The sequence below is a fragment of the Quercus robur genome, chromosome 3 (assembly GCF_932294415.1).
Source record: "Quercus robur chromosome 3, dhQueRobu3.1, whole genome shotgun sequence".
NCBI classification, from domain to species: Eukaryota; Viridiplantae; Streptophyta; class Magnoliopsida; order Fagales; family Fagaceae; genus Quercus; species Quercus robur.
In genome coordinates this window covers 18,747,384-18,767,752 of record NC_065536.1, presented here as the reverse complement: position 1 = coordinate 18,767,752, position 20,369 = coordinate 18,747,384, and the positions used below count along the sequence as shown (strand labels likewise).

The following is a 20,369-nucleotide window of genomic DNA, read 5'->3' as shown; positions in this document are numbered from 1 at the left end:
AGTAAAAAAGAAAATGCTAAAACTATTATAAATTTTACTGCATAAAGCAAAGAAACTAACGTGGCAATAAATGAGATTTGTGAACTTCAATAATCTAATAAATGCATATTTTAATTGTTTTATTATGATTTGTGACAAATCAATTTATAAATTTTATGTAATCCAATTTGTAATATATCTTCCTCTCAAAAAAAAAAAAAAAAGGGTAATATCTCTAATATCAATATATCACTCAATAGAAAAAATTTCTCTTCATGAGTGTGCTGATGGCTCGTTCCTGCCACAAACATAAACAAAAAAGATCTCTCATAAAAGTAGGACTTTTACTTTGATAAAACCTATAGAAGTAGTACTTGGAAACAGCTACTCCTTTTTATTTTCTTAAAATAAAATTTTACCTTCTAAATTTGCTAGTTGCTATATGTTTATCAACAAAAAATTAAGTTTCGTGTAAAAGAAAACATAAAAAATATATATATTTATATATATACACAACTAATTACTACAAAATAAAATTATAATAAAAATGTATGTAATTTCACTGAAAAATTCAATCATAATTTTCTTGTATTTGGTTGATTAACCCATTATATAGCTTTTCTTTTAGTTGTATTGTGTACTTTTATCCAATTTATTTAGTAATCCACAAACAGCATATCACTGATCCAAAGAAATCCTAGTTTGAGATAGAGAGAATGAGATTTTTTTTTTTTTTTTTTTCCTTAAATATTTGCTGTTCATCAAAAAGAGATATAGAGATGAGATGGGCATTGTATGAAATCATTGAAGTGTCACGGGTGGATAAAGATTTCAATGAGATCTAGTTAATGTGGGTTAACCCAAATAGGTCCAACTCATCTTTTTTAAACTGGCCTAAACTCGGCCCAATTTATTTAAAACTACCTAGCCCAGTTTATTTCTCTAACACGCCCAAGGCCAGCCTCACTCAAATCTAAGTCCAATCATCTACACAGCAAAGCCCGTCAAAATTCTTAAGCCCAACTCAGTTACACCGAGTCAATAACCTAAACCCAAGCCCAACTCCCAACTTTACATATTTACACTGACAACCCCTAAATCCCAACAACTACACGAACACCTCCTAGCTATAGACAATTACATAAACCCATACAACTTACAATGGCTACATAAATCCCCCATAAATTTATACATTTACAATACCCCCTCTCCATATCTTACCGAAATAGCTTGAATACCCTCAAAACACCCAAAGTACCAAAATGCCTCCCAAGAACGCACATAGATCACTAAAATACACCCAAAGTACTCTTGGAAGCTGGAACATCCAAATGACCCCAAACTTCCAGCAAATGACCACAAATTCCTCCAAGATCCTAGGAAATATTGTAGGGGGGCCAGGTAGCTTCCATGAGTCCAATCAAAGGCACACAACTTGACTTGGAGCATCCTACTCTTCAATACTATAGTAAGCCCAATAATAGACCAAAATGATAGGAGCATGGTATTGCTTTGTAACTAATCCCATCACACCTTACCATACTTATTTAATAATAGAATGTCTTGTGAACTGTTATACTTATAGAGGATAAGTAAAATAGAGGTGCTACATTCACACAATTTTCATAATATTTTCAATACAAATAATAGATAGTAAGTTGTTATTGGTTTTAATTTGAATTCACAACTTAAATTACTTTTTTGCTCACCCATAACAACAACTAACAACCTACCGCTTGTGATTTGTTTTGAAAATATTATGGACATAGCATTTCTCTAAGTAAAAACACGGTAAAAATGAACCCCCCCCCCCCCCCCCCCCCCCAAAACCTATTTCATTGGTTTGTTAATGTTTCATTGCCTAATTTATTAGGATAGGAGACCTCACATGCTCTTAACCCCAAGGCTAGATATAAAATCAATTAGACGTAAAAATAAAGACTTATCTTAAAAAATATATTAATAAATAGGGCAACATTGGTTCATGTTTGATGCGTGATAAAACTCAATATGAAATTCTTGCATATGGTAGAGTTCTGGAATTTTGAAAAATGAATGAACCATCCGAGAGAAAAAATGATAATCAACTTTATGAAATTTCTTAAAAAGATACTTAGGGAGGGTCATTTGCAATTTTTGGCAGGATAGATGGACATTTGTAAGAAACTCTTTTGTACAATAGATTGTCAACTTTAATAATCTAATCTCTCATATGACCACAAACCAAACAATCCTACACTAAACAGTCCTTTTTTCCTCCTCCTCTCAACAACAGAATCAAAAGTGAAAATTTGATTTTAGCTTTCTTTTCATTATGCATTGTCTTACCTAGATAAATTAAAATTCTAGTTTAAAAAATAATAAATTTTCATAATATTTTTTGGTTAAATTTTATGCTTGAATCATAATATTTGATTTTCTACATATAAAATAAATTCTTGTGTAGTCAATATTAATTCATCAAATTATGTGTTAAATCTTTTTTTTTTTTTTGGGTTGATTGATGTTGATGGGTGATTTAATGATTAAGTAGGTCACTATAGTGAGTTTGTTACTTAGATTCTGTTGTGCTACATGTTAATTTTATTTTATTCTTGCCATATTATAGTTTTATATTGTAGATGATATTTCTTTTATTTGTAAATATCTTTAACAATAAAACCTTACTAAAAATAAAATTTTGCATATGAAAATCTTAAGGAAAAAAAGAAAGGAGTAAAAAAAACATATTTTCAAATAAGATTTCTTGATAAAGTTATTACTAGGAAATTAAAAATATATCATAGAAAATTAATATAAAATCTCAGAAATGAAAGAGCAATTCATCAAAAAGACATGGTAGATAATGAAATTGTACAATGGAAAGATAACAATTAAAATAATTAATAATGTTCAAAAATATTATATAAAAATGATTTATTATGGTTCCTGCTCAGGCTCTTTTGGGGATCAGAGGGCATGGTTTGGTGGTGGGGAGAGGGGAAAAATCTATTTTTATGGTTCCTGCTCAAGCTCTTTTGGGGAGGTGTCCTGCTGGGATGGCTTACTACCCAAAAGAGACAAGCTGAGTTGGAACCATTAGGTACATGCCATGAGGGATAGGGAGAGAGAAACAACCCAGACCGTGGCAGGAAAGGGTGCTACGGCAGACTAGCAAACAAAATACTCTTCCTTGTTTGGCGATAGGAGGGCAACACACAGACGGAACAGTGATGGTCGGCCAGTACACCCAGACCAGACAAAGGGAATTAAGGGTTAAAACAGTAAAATCGGGTCACGGCAAGCACTATAAAAAGAGGATCTTGCCGTGAACAGAGGGGGAGGAACAACGGAACTTAGGGAAGGAAATAGAAAACTTAAAAGAAATAGCAAGGAAAACAAAGTGAGAAGAAAGAAAAAGAAACAGTGAGAAATAAAAAGGTGGGCATGCATCGGTAGATTAATCTCTTCTCTCCCTCATGAAATCCAGCCCTTTGTAAGAAAAAACTCGAAAACACCTACGTAGAAAACCACTCAGGCCCGTTTCCCTCAGAGCTGTTAACTTCTACAGCAGGACTCTTTCCTGAGAGATTGACGGCCTTGAGGAGGGACGTTCTCCCCTTTATGGCTCTGCTCTCGCAGATTGAATTTCCAGTCGATTTCCTCCAGTATTCCGATTAACCTATGATTATAAACATTTGATGTTTCTCTGTTATTCTTTTTCCTTCTCTTCCGTAAAAGGAAAACAAATAGTGTTGTTATTGTAATTGATGTTAAGGGCTATTCGGTCAATTCTCGATTTAAGTGGCTAGATATTTTCTGTTTATTCTATGATTATTATGTCTGCCTGCCATAATTTGTCTGAAACAGTTCTATCTGCCGTGAAGACGTTCCTGGCAAACTTGGCCTAGTTTGCGCACAAGCCGGACTACCTTAAGTTGAAGCTGGACCGGTCCCGACTCCTTTATCCAGAAAACTTGGGAGTGCAGTAGGAGGCAGCCCAATACCACTAGCACAACCCACCCCCTTACAATTGGTGACTCCATTGGGGAGCTGGGAAGCAGATAGGGGCAAAAAGAAAAAAGAAAATAGAGCTCCTCACAAACAATGCCACCAAAGTCCAGGACGACACGGAATATGAGTGTCGTATCCTCACAAGTAGAATCCAGGCCAACAACGCCTCACCAACAGCAACTTAACCAAATGCAAGGTGCCAACAGAACGGGGGCTAATCCTCAGCCTCAGACAAGAGTCCCCGCAGACAATGTTAACACTTTCATTGAAGTATTGCAATCACTACAGCACTCGCAGCAACAAATGATGGAAGAGATCCGTCAACTAAAAGCAGACAAAACAAAGGAAAAAGGCAGCCAGCATGACCCAGATCAGGCGGCAGACAGAGAGGAGACACTGGTAGGAGGTGTCCCAGGGAACGCTGAACAGCGCTTCATTACTATGGCTGAAGTAACGACTCTCCTGGAGCAAGAGAGAGCCAGAACACCAAAGGAGAGGTTTTACACACGAAGACCTCCTTACCCTCTAAAGGTACTCAGCAAACCATACCCCGAGAGGTATGAGCCAAGGGCCTTTGCACAATACGATGGTAGGAAGGGAAGTACAGTAGAGCATGTGAGCAAATTTATTGATACCCTTAGCCCTTACGCAGTAGACGAAGACTTATGTCTGCGGGAATTTTCAAAGTCACTGTGTGACCGGGCGTACATCTGGTACATTGGCTTAAAACCAGGATCAATCTCAACTTAGGATGACATAGTGGATGTATTTTGCACTAAGTACTTCCATGGAGAAGAAACGGTAACACTCGCAACTCTGCAAGTGACCAAGCAAAGGAATGGCAAATATTTGATGGAATACATCAAACGGTTTAGGGACATAGCACTTGATTGCTACGACCACTGTGAAGAAAGGACTTAAGTAGAAATGTGCATGACCAAAATGATTAGAGAATTCAGAGCTGTCCTAGAAAATCTAGAAATTTCCCAGTTCGCACAGCTATTGCAGAAAGCTAGGAAGATAGCTCAATCCGTGAAGCCTAGTTCAGATAAAAGAAACGCCCCGCAGGCTATGGCGGTGTCCACTGGAAGATGAAGAATCTTAGGTTGCTTATAGTTCGCAATGTACACATTTGTGGAGATCTTGAATATATTCCTAACGCATTAAGGTTGCTTGATTGGAATGAATATCCTTCATCTTCCTTTCCAACCACTTTTTGTCCTCAAAAAATCATTGCACTTAAGATGCCACAGAGCAACATTAGATTGGACAAGCTTCTCAAGGTATGAATGATCATTAGTATTTCTAACATAGTATTTTTTTTTAACTATATCTTAAAAATTGTTGAAGCTGAATTTGTTTTTATTTTCATTTTTTACAGAGCTTACAATCCAAAACCCTGAAATATATGGATTTTCGTTCTTGTGAATACATTACGAAATTACCTGACTTATCAATGTCCACCCTAAACCTAAAAGAATTGGTTCTTTCTGATTGTTATAATTTAGTGGAGGTTCATGAATCTGTTGGACGTCTTGATAAGCTTGTAGTATGGGACCTCAAGGGTTGCTCTGAACTTCAATTTCTTCCAGATTGCCTCATGATGAAATCCCTTGAATATTTTAATGTTTTATACTGCTCAAAGCTTAAGAAGTTCCCTAATATTCATCCAGCGATGAAAAGTTTAAAGTATTTAGAAATGGGAGAGACTAGTAGTAGTGTGTTGCCACCATCATTTGGGAATCTCAGTCGGCTTAAGACCATACTCTTCGGTTCCTATGACCATTCGTTACATCTTCCAAGTAGCATCTATGAATTGCAACATCTTTGCGATCTTGGTCTTTATGGCGCTGTCGTATTTCCAAAGGATTTCAGATATATGTTTCCAAGCTTGATCAAACTAACACTAAGCTTTTTTGAAATTCGTTCAGAAGTAGATTTTATTTTGACTTCGTGTTGCACCCACACATTGAAATATTTATACATATACAATAGCAATGTTGTTACCCTCCCAGAAAGAGTTGTCGATTTTACCAGATTACATACACTTCATATTGAAGGGTGCAAATTGCTTCAAAAAATTCCAAGGCTTCCACAAGGCATAACAAAAGTACATGCATCAAACTGTTTATCCTTGGATTCAAAGTCATCAAGTGAATTATCGAATCAGGTCTCTTTCTCTCTCTCTTTCTAGCTATGAAGAAACAAATTTGATTACCAACTGCAATTTTCTTAAAAACTTACTAATTTTCATGCAGTTTGGAAAAATGTTAGGGTACAAAATATTCGACGGAGTCCGCTGGTACATCTTCCCAATAGATGTTACCCAGTATATTGAATTTAAAAAAGCGTACTTGAATTCTGATGAAGATGAGTGTAACGGATTATGTCTCTCCTCCTCTGACTTCTCTGTTCATGTAACTGAGTTCCATAAACATGAAACTAAATACTTGAATTCTGATCTTGAAGACAATAGATGTGGCTATGAAATTGTTGTACCAGGAAATAAGATTCCATTGTCGTTCATGTATCAGATTGGAGGGTCCATATCAATTTGGATTGGATCAGAATTTAAAACACTTGCTCTCTGCTTTGCTTTTGATCTGCTGATGGGAAATACTTACAGTTATGTTTGTGATGTCCGCATGTCCATCAATGGTTTCAAACGGGAGCTCAAAGTGCAACTCTTTGAAGAAATGAGCATTGATCATCTGTGGTTTTATTATATACCTAAAAGCTCATTGCAGCAGCTATTCAAAGACTTGAATCTAGGTTCCAGGAATTTTGTTAAGGTTTTATGTAGAATCTCTTGTTGGACTAGTGAAAGCACAAAATTGCGTCCTATCATTAGAAGGTGCGGGGTTGGTGTAATCTGCAGTTGCAGTAGATGATATTTATGGGGAAACGATGACTTCTGACTTCAATCCATATCCACAACCTCTTAATCGAATTTTGACAAAAATGCCATGGTACTAATATTACATTGAAACTGTTTTCTTTGCCATGACAAAATGCCATGACAAAAAAAAAAAAAAAATATATATATATATATAAAGGATGTTTCATTTTGATGTCATAGAATTTTGATTTTTATGAAAACCCAAACAGCATATAATTGAATATTTTCCCCTTCCTTTTCTATTGGTTTTCTTGGGAAACAGGGTGTTAGTATGTAGAATTTGAGCCGCCATTGTACATGTCCTCTTTATTAGCTTCACTTCTATTACTGACTTGCATTTGAATTTTTATTTTCAAATCATATAATTTTTAATTTAGCAATAGATAAGAAAAAAGTGCACATGCTTTGTCAATGAATCCTTGGGTTTTCATTTTCTGAGAGACCCCCAAAAATTTTATAATATGTAGGACTCCAAATCTTTATTTCTTTTCACTTCAGCTTTCTCAGCAACTAAACAAAGGCTAACATTTAGCCTGTAGAACCTTAGCTCAGATTGGTATATGCATTGTATTTGCTTCTGTTTGAGTTTAATTTATTAAACGAATTGGAAAAGGTGTGCTAATCTTTTTAATGGGTTTCAGATAATTTTGTTGAATTTGAATAGATTTGCCACGTCTATAACTAAGGACTGGGTTGACTTATTGTTTATATCTTTTAAGCATAGCATGACACTATGATAGCATGTAAAGGACTCTTGCTAGAATGATAGTCCCAATGTTGTAGGGGAGAAATGGGCACCCAAACGCCTGCAAGTAGTGATCGCACAAGGACAAACCGGACACCAGCAATGGAGTGCTATTTTATTAATCTTTTGTTAGATAAGGAGCATTGAAAGAATAGGCAATGGGCAACATTTTCAACAAGAAGCTTGGACTCATAAGCTGACCATGTTCAGTGCCTATTTTGGATCCCCATATAATGAAAAGGTCTTGGATGGTCATTACACTAATTTGTGGACTCAAATCAATGATGTAAAGAGTCTGCTTGGATTTTCATTGGATGATACTAAACAAATGGTGGTTGCCAGTCATCATGTTTGGGATGTCTACATCAAGGTGCATTAGTTTTTCTAATGTTTTGATTTGATCTAAAGGTGCATCAGTTAGGTGTACAGTCTCTTCCGAAAGAAACTGTACACCTAACGTTCTTCCGAAAGAAACTGTACACCTAACTGTACACCTAATGTTCTTCCAAAGTTGTCGGTCACTTTACTAAGTCATATATTGACGATCCAGGTCAATGCGTCATTTGCGTCTAGGAGTTATCTGCGTCCAAATTGTTTCCTCAACATTCATCGATCTCTTCCAAATTTTCATCTCATCTATATTTCTTTCTTTCTTTCTTTCTTTTAGCTCTTCTCAACTATCTACTCAAAAATCCTAATGGCTCTTATGACCAGCAAAAGAGTCACCCACCAACGCAAGAACTTTGAAGTCTTCTTAAGTTTTAGAGGTGAAGATACCCGCCTTTGTTTTACAGGTTATTTGTATCAGGCTTTGGATCGTAATGGTATTAATACCTTCATTGATGATAAACTCCCAAGGGGAGAAAACATTTCTGAGGAACTTCTCAAGATTATTGAAAACTCAATGATTTCAATAATTGTATTTTCTGAAAATTATGCATTTTCCACCTGGTGTTTGGATGAACTTGTCAAGATTATCGAGTGTAAGAAGAATGACCAAATAGAGGTGCGACCAGTTTTTTACAACGTGGATCCATCAGATGTACGTAACCAAAAGGGAAAATTTGGGGAAGCCCTAGCTAAACATGAAGAAAAATTTAAGGATAATAAGAAGATTCAGAGGTGGAGAGAAGCTCTACATGAAGCAGCTAATATAACTGGTTGGCACTACAATCAATGGTATGTGTTTGACAAAAAGATTATATCCCCTCCAATTTTAGCCACACATGAGATTAATGGCATTTATTAATTTTTTGTGGTTTAATTATATGACTTTTTTAAATAAATAAAAAATCGTTAATGGATTTTTTTTTTTAATTTAAATGTCATGTGTTCTAAATTTTGATTAACATGGGAGAGGTGTGTTATGAACACCAATTTTATGTGTTTTTTTTTTTTTTTTTTTTTTTTTTTTTTTTTTTTTTTTTTTAAGATAATTGGATTTAAAGGCAACACTTGTGCTTTGATGAGTTTTACTTTTAGTGGCTTGTTATGCTCATTAATTTTATTGTTAAAGAACAGCTTCCACTAATTTTTTAGGACTATTTTTTTTTTTTGGCTAAATTATGAACGTATTATTATTTATTTATTTATTTTTTATTCTTTTTAGGCTTCTTACTTTAAGAGTACACGGGTTCACTGCACAGGATGCATTAGACCCAAGCCTATCCCAATATATTATTTTACAAATTACATGGAAGTTTCTCCCAGTTATTATTTATTTAAAAAGCTTGTACCCAAAATATCTTAATGACTTCTAAATTTTCGTTCTAGTAAATATAGGTTATACACCTAAGGAACTATGCCTACCCAAATTATATTCCCAAAAAGATAAAAAGTGCAAATGTAAGCCTAAAACTAATTTTTCTTGCCAAAATAAAAAATAAAATGCAAACTTATTGGTATTTAACAAACTTATGAATTACTTCATGCCATATGCTTTCATTGATAGTACTTCAAATTTAATGCACAAACTGAACCTCTTGAATTTACTTGGCAGCGACCCTGAATCCCATTTTATTGAAGACATTGTCAAAGAAGTCTCAAATGCTAGATTCAATTGCTCGCCATTATTTGTTACTAGATATCCAGTTGGAATAAATTCTCGTGTAAAAGCCATGCTTTTAGATATTGAGTCAAATGATGTTCACATGGTAGGGATCTATGGCCCTGGTGGAATAGGTAAGACCACAATTACAAAAGCTATTTTTAACAGAATTTATGATCGTTTTGAAGGATTTAGCTATCTAGAGAACATCAGAGAAAAGTCAATGACAAATGATGGCATAATCAAACTACAAGAGACACTTCTTTTTGAGATCTTAGGGGATAGAAATTTGAAGGTGGACAACAAAGATAGAGGAATCAATGTTATAAAGAAAAGACTTTGTTGTAAGAGGATTCTTTTAGTTATTGATGATGTGGATAATTTGGAACAAATAGAAAATTTGCTTGGAGAATCTGATTGGTTTGCTTATGGGAGTAAAATCATTATAACAACAAGAGACAAACAACTGCTATGTAGTTTTGGTAAAGGTCATTCAACCCACAAGGTTCAAGAACTAAATGATGATGAAGCTCTCGAACTCTTTAGTATGTATGCCTTCCGTAAAAATGAACCTAAGAAAGGTTATTGGGAACTTGCCGACCAATTTATACGCTATGGCGAAGGTCTTCCATTAGTTCTAAAAATAATGGGTGCTGATTTATGTGGAAGGCCTAAATGTGAATGGAAAAGTGCATTAGATCAGTATAAAGAAATTCCTAACAAAGAAATTCAGAAAAAACTCAAAAGAAGTTATGATGGATTGGGTGAAACTGAACAAGATATTTTCCTTGATATTGCATGTTTCTTTAAGGGACTTGATAAGGATTATGTTGTAGATATACTAGAAGGTTGCAATTTATACCCAATTTATGGTATTAAAAAACTTATTGATAAGTGTCTCATAATTGTTGATCGATTTAACAAATTGATGATGCATGGCTTAATTCAACAAATGGGTTGGGAAATCGTTCGACAACAATCACCAAAAAAGCCCAAAAAATGTAGTAGGATATGGCGTTATGAGGATGCTGTTAGCGTGCTAACTGAAGATGAGGTATAAGTAATTTTGAATCAATTTTTCCTTCTTTTTTTTTAATACATGGTAGATGCAATGAATTTTCATCTTCAATGTTTTTTAATTTTTATTTTATTGTGGATGAAAATTCAAGTTTAGTAGTATGATTTTTTTTGGGTCTAAAATCAATAACTACTATAATTTTGGTCAATTCTATTGTAAGATGTGATTCACTTAGCTTTGTCCAACTAGGGATCGGATGAAATTCAAGGCATAATGTTGTGCTCGCCTGAACCGATAAAGAAGCAATTCAAAGTTGGATTTTCTAAGATGAAGAATCTCAGGTTGCTTATAGTTCGCAATGTACACATTTGTGGAGATCTTGAATATCTTCCTAACGCATTAAGGTTGCTTGATTGGAATGAATATCCTTCATCTTCCTTGCCATCCACTTTTTGTCCTCACAAAATCGTTGCACTTAAGATGCCACAGAGCAACATTAGATTGGACAAGCTTCTCAAGGTATGAATGACCATTTGTATTTATAACATAGTATATTTTAAAACTATATCTTAAAATTTGTTGAAGCTGAATTCTTTTTTTTTTTTTTTGATTACAGAGCTTACAATCCCAAACCCTGAAATATATGGATTTTCGTTCTTGTGAATACATTATGAAATTACCTGACTTATCAATGTCCACCCCAAACCTAAAAGAATTGGTTCTTTCTGATTGTAATAATTTAGTGGAGGTTCATCAATCTGTTGGGCGTCATAATAAGCTAGTAGTATGGGACCTCAAGGGTTGCTCTGAACTTCAACTTCTTCCAGATTGTCTCATGATGAAATCACTTGAATATTTTAATGTTTTATACTGCTCAAAGCTTAAGAAGTTCCCTAATATTCATCCAGAGATGAAAAGTTTGAAGTATTTAGAAATGGGAGAGACTAGAATTAGTGTGTTGCCACCATCATTTGGGAATCTCACTCGGCTTAGGACCATACTCTTCGGTTCCTATGACCATTTGTTACATCTTCCAAGTAGTATCTATGAATTGCAACATCTTTCCGATCTTGGTCTTTATGGCACTGTCATATTTCCAAAGGATTTCAGATATATATTTCCAAGCTTGATCAAACTAACACTAAGCTTTTTTGAAACTCGATCAGAAGTAGATTTTATTTTGACTTCGTGTTGCACCCGCACATTGAAATATTTATACATATACAATAGCAATGTTGTTACACTCCCAGAAAGAATTATCGATTTTACCAGCTTACATACGCTTCATATTGAGGGGTGCGAATTGCTTCAGAATATTCCAAGTCTTCCACAAAGCATAACTAAAGTACATGCATCAAACTGTTTATCCTTGGATTCACAATCATCAAGCGAATTATCAAATCAGGTCTCTCTCTCTCAAGCTATGAAGAAACAGATTTGATTACTAACTGCAATTTTCTTAAAAACTTACTAATTTTCATGCAGTTCGGAGAAATTTTAGGACATCCACCACAACCAGAAAGTTTTTCAAGGTTCGGAGGGTTCAAGAAAACCTGCAGGCACTTCTTCCAAGAATATGCTTTCGAGAATGTTAAATTTAAAAAAGAGGATTTGAATTCTGATGAAGATGAGTGTAACGGATTATGGTTCTCCTCCTCTGACTTCTCTGTACTTGCAACTGAATTCCATAAACGTGAAACTAAATACTTGAATTCTGATCTTGAAGACACTAGATGTGGCTATGAAATTGTTGCACCAGGAAATATGATTCCAGTGTTGTTCGAGCATCAGAGTGGAGGTTCCATATCATTTTGGATTGGATCAGAATTTCACACACTTGCTCTCTGCTTTGCTTTTGGTATGCCGAAGGGAATTAATTACAGTTACGTTTGTGATGTCCACATTTCCATCAATGGTTTCAAACGGGAGCTCAAAGCGCAACTCTTTGAAGAAATGAACATTGATCATCTGTGGTTTTATTATATACCTCAAAGCTTATTGCAGCAGCTATTCAAAGACTCGAATCTAGGTTCCTTGAATTTTGTTAAAGTTTTATGTAGAATCTCTTGTTGGACTAGTGAAAGCACAAAATTGCCTCCTATCATTAGAAGGTGCGGGGCTCGTCAAATCTGCGGTTGCCGTAGTGAGGACTCAATTATTGTTGTTAAGCCTGCTAATCATCCCTTGGACTCAATTTTTTCTGATGAGGATGAGCTTGATATGGATATGTCTTTAGCGGATCATCCCTCGGGTAAACGATGACTTTGACTTCAATCCATATCTACTATCAAAGAAAAAGAGAACCTCTTAATCGAATTTCCAAAATAATGCCAATGTACTAATATTACATTGAATATGTTTTCCTTTGCCTCGTCTTCATTTGATTTCTTTTGCATTTATTTTTTAAACAGGTTTCAAAAAAATAAATAAATAAAATAAGAGGATATTCAGACCTCTTTGAGTATCTTACTATTCCCTTGGGCATGTATAATCCCCTTGTCTCACACACACCAAGTTATTACAATAAATAATTCCTTAGAGGTGGCCCCTAGGTGTCGGCAAATGGTTTTGAACCTAAGATCTCATGAATATCATGAGACCTTAGGAACTACTAAACCAACCTCTTAAAATTTCTTTTGCATTGTTGAATGCCAAAGTATGCCCCCCTCCTTAGTTACTTTGCTCTATTGGCATCTTTGGGTGTGTTTGTCACTTCTCTATCACTCTTTCTCTCTATTAATAGGCTTATTCATGTGGGGGAATAACCCAGTTTGAAAACGTAGTAATGCAAACAAAAAGCAGAATAATGCTACAATTTGGTCATTTGATCTGTTGCTGATTTCAATTTCTTTTGATGGTAAAAACTTTCTCAAATTTTTTCAAGAAAAAAGAATTAAGTTGTACAAGTTAATGATTAGTATATGGAAAAGGCAAATATTGTGATTTGAGGCAGCAGAACAATAAAATAAAACATTTACCCAAGACAAAAATATTTAATTTTGTTTGGCTGATTCCAAGCCTCGTGAACAATATGGATTACAACCACTCACAAACAAAAATTCAAACAAAACCTGTCACAAACACAACTAACTTATAAACCTCACTACATATAATGTTTTAGACCAACAAGATCAACATCTAATTGGTCGTACTCAAAATATTACTTGACTAAATTAGAATTATTGGATGTTTAGTTGAACATATTTAATGGGCAAAGTGGGATTAGTTTGATATAGCTAGCTTGAGTGAATGTAGCTGGGAATATACGGGATGGGCTCCTCTCCCGTTTCTTTTTCTCCCGTTCTCTTCAGTTTTTAAATGGATGCTTGACATCTGGCAGTTAGATAATCTAAGGATGTTCATTAAGCCACGTCACATGAGCAAAAATTTATCTCATTTAACAGAGATTAGTACAAAACTCTGCTTCCCGCGCTCAAAATTTTCACAAAAAGCCATTGCGCTAAAACCTTTGAGCAACCCGCTAAAATATCTTACAATTGCAAAATCTTCCAATCATTCGAATTCCAACCCAGCAAAGAAGATTTTCTTTCTACTGAGTGTACCCAAGATAAAAATCTTTACATCATTCCAACTTTAGTGAGACCACAAAGCAATCCCCTGTTTAGTGAGACCACAAAACAGAACCGTTGTTGATTTTAACAGCTTGACTGGAATTGAAAGTTCTGAATTCCAATAGGTGCTCAATCATTCTTTGCATTATTTATTTGTGTTTTTTTTTTCCTCCGTAGTTTTTATACTCTTTCCTAACAAATAATTGAATTCCCTGTTTGATTTGGATTTGTTTTTCTTTTTGCTTCACTACTATTTTAGCTTTTAGACTTTGAAAATTATTTCCTAAGTGATCAAAACAATTGCAATCAGTATTCTTAAATCTGATTTGACTTCCTTATCTAGTATTATCAAGTATTTGTTCAATACTAGTAATTCAATATTTAGTAATGCAGCAAGTAAACATGGGTATTCAGTTTCTTATTATTTGTTTTAGTTTTATATCATTGACTGTTTTATCAACAACACTAACTTGTTTTGCTTTAATTTGGTTTTTGAATTTCTCTTTAGGTGCTCCTCTTTTCAAAGTTACTAGTCAGTATAATGCCTATAATTAGTGATGAACAAATATGCCTTGAAGGTGATAAAGAAAATGAAGATATTTATGCTAATATTATGCAGAATTCTGATTGTCAAGAGAAAATATCTGTTTGGAAAATGGAGTTTGACTCAGAAGAACATGCTCACCAATGGTATAATGAATATGCTAAAGAAGTTGGATTTAGCATTCGAAAGCAATGGAAAAATGAGGATAGATTTAGTGGAGTAATATCAAGTAGAAGATTTGTCTGTTATAAGGAAGGCTACAGAAAAAAAGACAAGCGAGTGGTTGTGAAAAAGCCGCGAAAAGAAACTAGAACTGGTTGCTTAGCAAGACTAACCATTTCTCTTCAAGCTAATGGAAAATATCGGGTCATTGATTTTGAATCAAATCACAATCATGAGTTAGTGGATAAGTCATGTGTACACATGTTACCTTCTCAAAGAATTATTACTGATGTTCAAGCTATTGAAATTGAGTTGGCAGATAATTCAGGTATACCACCTAAATTGGCACATGAATTGATGAGTCGTCAAGTTGGAGGTAGAGAAAATCTTGGTTTTACTAAGCAAGATCATAAGAATTATTTGAGGACTAAGAGGAAAAGAGATTTGCAGCAAGGTGAAGTTGGGGGTCTTTTGAATTATTTTCTTGGTCAAGTATCAGAAAATCCATCATTCTTTTTTCGAGTTCAATTGGATGTTGAAGACCAAATCACTAACATATTCTGGGCTGATGCTAAAATGATTTTCGACTATGGTATATATGGTGATGTGGTATTCTTTGACACAACTTACAGGACCAATAAAGAGTGTCGACCTTTTGGAGCATTTGTTGGAGTAAATCATCATTATCAACTAGTCGTATTTGGGGCCTCTTTGTTATATGATGAAACTAGTCAGTCATTTGAATGGCTATTTCATACATTTTTTGAGTGTATGTCTGATAAAAAGCCAAAGACAATATTTACTGACCGAGATCCTGCAATGGCAAAGGCAATATCTTTAGTGATGCTAGAGACTTATCATAGATTGTGCTTATGGCATATTTATCAAAATGCTCTTAAAAATCTTAATCATCTATTTAAGAGCCAAAAAACCTTCAATGCTGATTTTAGAAGTTGCATATATGATGGTGAGTATGAAGAGGAGTTCATTAGTGCTTGGGAGAATATGTTGGAAAAATATGATCTTCAAGAAAATGAATGGTTGCAAGATCTATTTAAAGTGCGAGAAAAGTGGGCTATGGTGTATGGGAGAAATACATTTTCTGCGGGTAAGAAAAGTACACAGCTTAGTGAGAGTTTCAACTCTCTTTTAAAAGATTATTTGAAGTCTGATTTGGACATAGTACAATTTTTCAAACATTTTCAAAGGGCTGTTGATGATGTCCGTTATAATGAAGTTTGTGCAAACTATGACATGAGCCAAAAAATTCCCACTTTGAAGGTTAATGTTCCTTTGTTGAGACATGCCAGAGATATCTACACAGGAGCTGTTTTTACTATGTTCCAAGATGAGTTCGAAAAGTCATTGATGGTGGTTGTTGACACTTTTCATCAAAGTGGACCAGTTTCTACATATAAAGTTCATAATTGTGAAGGTTCTAGGCAACATACAGTTACATCTTCAAATGGTTTGATTACATGTAGTTGTAAAAATTTTGAGTTTGTTGGAATTATGTGTAGCCATATTTTGAAAGTACTCGATGAGATGAAGATTAAGTTGATGATCCCTGAACAATTCATATTGAAGAGATGGACCAAGAATGCAAGGGCTGGAACTGTCTTGGATATTCATGAGTGTGAGGTACAAAGTGACCCTAAGCTAGAAATGCGAGCTCGTTATAGAAATTTATGCACCACTTATGTTAGATTGATGGGTAAAGCTGCTGAATCTAAAGAGGCATCTGATTTCCTTCTAAGTCTTGCAAGTGAGTTAGATGCAAAACTAGAAGAATATTTAAAGATTGAATCCCCGTGTGAGACCCTTACGCCTTCCTCAATGTCTTGTGAAAATCAGGTCATCAAGAGCACATGTACCATACAAGCAAAAGGTTTAAAGAGAAGGGAAGTTTCGCGTGGGAGAAAACGGTTGAAAGGATGTCTTGAAAAGGGAAATAAAAAAAATAGAAGCAAAAAAGTCCAAACTCTCACATCTAGCTTAACTCCTCCAACCACATGTTCCACCACCATGACATAAACCTCAGGTACTTATTGTGATTTTATATCCCATTGTTGAATTTATCACTAGAATTGTGTGTGTGCAAGAAACTATTGCTCACTTGATACCACAACATAAATTTTATCTTTAAAAAACATAACATTAAAAAAAAAAAATCAATATGGAATTGAATTTTTGGACTGTCTTAGATGCTACCATCTCATACTTTTACTCATTCAAGTGACTAATAAGAGGTTGGATGATTGCAGGGAAGGGAGTGATGCCCAAAAAAAAAAACTCCTTTTTTTGTACAGCCATGAGCTCCATCTCCTTCAACTTAGAAGCTTATGCTGTAGCTAGACTGCTTGCATCTTCTGGCTACCTCAGATTGCTTTTCATTGTTTTATTATCTTTGGTAGAAGTAGGACATCACAACCAGTGGTGCTAAGTTTTAAGCATGAGAAGTAATCTATTTTTGGCATTGCTTATAATATAGCTTTTGGAGAAACTTTGATAGCATCCAAGTTGAAGAGATCAAATGACCCATTGTTCTCTTTCTTGTGTCTTAAGAGAAATTTCTTTAAATTTTCCTACAAAAATATTCCTTTTCTTATGCTCTCTTGGAAATTAATGGAGTATTAGCTATATCTTTAAGTAATTTTGTAATCAATTGCTTAACTCAGCTTTAAGCCAATATGAGATAAGCAATTGTGTGTAGAAAAGTGTAATATTCTAGTTGCTATGATGTGCTTATCTTGTAGCTCACGCAGCAAAGTATTTCCCAAGACTTGCACTCAAAAAGGAAAGCAAATACAACATCACTGTCATAGTGATGACTCTAGAGAGGCACAATGAAGAAAGTGCAAGATTCAAACACAAAGTCTAATGCATTTGTAATTCTTGAAGCAAACAAGTTTTGTCAAATTGCTCCATAAAAATTTCCTGCAATTCATATTTTTATACTATTCTATAATATCTCACGCAAGGATACAAAGAAAAAACAAATATAGAGAGACCCCATTTGTACTGAACTCCAACAAAAAAATTTCATTAATCAAGATAATGTACAATGGTTACATGAGCAAAAAATACAGAAACAAGCCTTGCATTCACCCAACAAAAAAAAAAAAAAAAAAAAAAAGACCCTACAGCCTTGCATTCACCCTTGTTGATGAGGTACTTTTACAAAAAAAACAAGCTACCACCGGCCTAAGCATTTTCACAAACACCTTCACAGCATTTCAAGGGTTACTATTGCTTCTCTTCACAAGTTGCTCAACTTAGTCCTCAAGGGTAGTACATTTCAATCAGAGAAACGAAGCTTTCAATACAATTGTTGTGCTACATAGTAATGCAAAATGAAGGAAGTCATAAGTATACTCAAATTTTTGCCACATGTGTACATGGCAAGATGTGCACAGGGAGCCATGCCACTGGCTGTGCCTCTTGCATATCCAAAGTAACTTACACTAGGTACATGGTTACCAACTGCTGTGGATGCCGTGTGTGTGCCATGACCATAGAAGTCTCTTGAAATTAAAGTCTTCTACATTGGATATATTCTTTCCTATGCCTTGGAATCCTTTGCTAGCCACATGTATTCCACCACTATCTTTTCATTCTCTATAGAAATCATTAATAATTTAACACAATCTGAAAAAAGAGCTCCAACTTTAGCAAGAGATGACTTCTTTGATCAAATTTCTCCCTTTCGGAAGAATACACGATGCGCCCAGTAGATTGATGAAAACTGGTTTTGGGAAGAATTCACTATCTTAGATCTTCTCATTTCAAAAATTAAGGAAAGGAAAAAGTAAGAAATACCATGCAAGAGTGATGTTGAAGCTGAATCAAAAATCTGAGAGAGATGGAGAGCGATATTACAGGATTTAGTGGGAATGAGATGATGGAAGGCGGCAAGGAAAGCAGTGAATGTGTTTTAGTGGGAAGCAGAATCAGCAGATGATGGAAGGAGTCAAGGAGTCTTTGTGAAATATGACGTGGCTTGATAATTAATCCTTAGATTTAATCTTGACAGATGTCAAGCATCTATTTAAAAACTGAAGAGAACGGGAGAAAAAGAAACGGGAGAGGAGCCCATCCCGGAATATACAACTCCATAGGACCCATTGACAAATACGATAGCAATTGCAGACCAACACATAGAAAAAGATTTCCCAAATTTCAAACTTCAAAGAACTAATATATTTTCCAAGAGCCTTATAGCTCATGGATATTAGCTGGTCTCTTTTATGAGAAGAATTAGAATTTGAATACTTCTCTTCCACTTGTTGTAACAACTAAATTATAATCAAAAAAAGAAAAAAGAAAAAAAGTGCTGATATATTCTTGAACTGGTGCTGGTTATTCCTATTCATTGAAAAGTTGGCACTCAAAACATCCAAACAGCCTCCACGGGGTTTTCCTGGGAAAAGAGTATAGGTTGTTGTTCTGCTTGCTTACTGAGAAATAGTAGGACACGCCGAAACTGAAAAGGAACTTAAAAAAAAGGATGTTTCATTTTGATGTCGTAGGATTTTGAATTTATGAAAACCCAAACAGCATATAATAATATTTCCCCCTTCCTTTTCAATCGGTTTTCTTGGGAAACTGGGTGTTAGTTTGTAGGATTTGAGCTGCCATTGTACGTGTCCTGTTTACTAGCTTCACTTCAATTACTGATTTGCGTTTGAATTTTTATTTTGAGATTATATAATTTTTAATTTAGAAATAGATAAGTGAAAAGTGCACATGTTTTGTTAATGAATCCTTGGGTTTTCATTTTCTGAGAGACCCCCAAAAATTTTATAATATATAGGATTCAAAATCTTTATTTCTTTTCTCTTCAGCTTTCTCGGCAACTAAACAAAGGCTATCATTTAGTCTGTAGAACTTTAGCTCAGTTTGGTGTATGCATTGTATTTGCTTCTGTTTGAGTGTAAATTGTTAAACGAATTGGAAAAGGTTTGCTAATCTTTTTAATGGGTTTCAGATATTTTTGTTGAATTTGAATGGATTTGCCACGTCTATAACTAAGGATTGGGTTGACTTATTGTTTATATCTTGGAAGCATAGCATGACACTGTGATAGCATGTAAAGGACTCTTACTAGAATGATAGTCCTAATGTTGTAGGGGAGAAATGGGCACCCAAACGCCTGCAAGTAGCGATCGCACAAGGGCAAACCAGACACCAGCAATGGAGTGCTATTGTATTGATCTTTTGTTAGATAAGGAGCATAGGAAGAATAGGATGGGAAACATATTCAACAACAAGCTTGGACTGATATGCTGACCATGTTCAATGCCTATTTTGGATCCCCATATAATGAAAAGGTCTTGGAAGGTCATTACACTAATTTGTGGACTCAAATCAATGATGTAAAGAGTCTGCTTGATCAGTATGGATTTTCATG

At 34.8% G+C, this 20,369-nt stretch overlaps 2 protein-coding genes across 2 annotated transcripts; both read left to right on the top strand.

Annotated features, from left to right (window-relative positions):
* Window positions 1–8,172: 8,172 nt before the first annotated feature.
* Window positions 8,173–13,060, top strand: LOC126717375 (disease resistance protein RUN1-like). Its single transcript, XM_050419050.1, has 5 exons — window positions 8,173–8,795; window positions 9,616–10,717; window positions 10,931–11,200; window positions 11,298–12,086; window positions 12,167–13,060. The coding sequence occupies exons 1-5, from the start codon at window positions 8,314–8,316 to the stop codon at window positions 12,941–12,943; spliced, it is 3,420 nt and encodes a 1,139-aa protein (XP_050275007.1). The 5' UTR covers window positions 8,173–8,313; the 3' UTR covers window positions 12,944–13,060.
* A 1,734-nt stretch (window positions 13,061–14,794) lies between these two features.
* Window positions 14,795–16,993, top strand: LOC126719353 (protein FAR1-RELATED SEQUENCE 5-like). The gene has a single exon (XM_050421920.1). It carries the CDS (start codon window positions 14,795–14,797, stop codon window positions 16,991–16,993), a length of 2,199 nt encoding a protein of 732 aa, XP_050277877.1.
* Window positions 16,994–20,369: the final 3,376 nt, after the last annotated feature.

Bases quoted from the DNA above. Each gene is read 5' to 3' on its own strand.
- LOC126717375 (XM_050419050.1), top strand. From the start codon at position 8,314: ATGGCTCTTATGACCAGCAAAAGAGTCACCCACCAACGCAAGAACTTT. The intron at 10,718-10,930 runs GTATAAGTAATT...TTGTCCAACTAG, and splicing joins GCGTGCTAACTGAAGATGAG to GGATCGGATGAAATTCAAGG. The intron at 12,087-12,166 runs GTCTCTCTCTCT...ATTTTCATGCAG, and splicing joins CAAGCGAATTATCAAATCAG to TTCGGAGAAATTTTAGGACA.
- LOC126719353 (XM_050421920.1), top strand. From the start codon at position 14,795: ATGCCTATAATTAGTGATGAACAAATATGCCTTGAAGGTGATAAAGAA.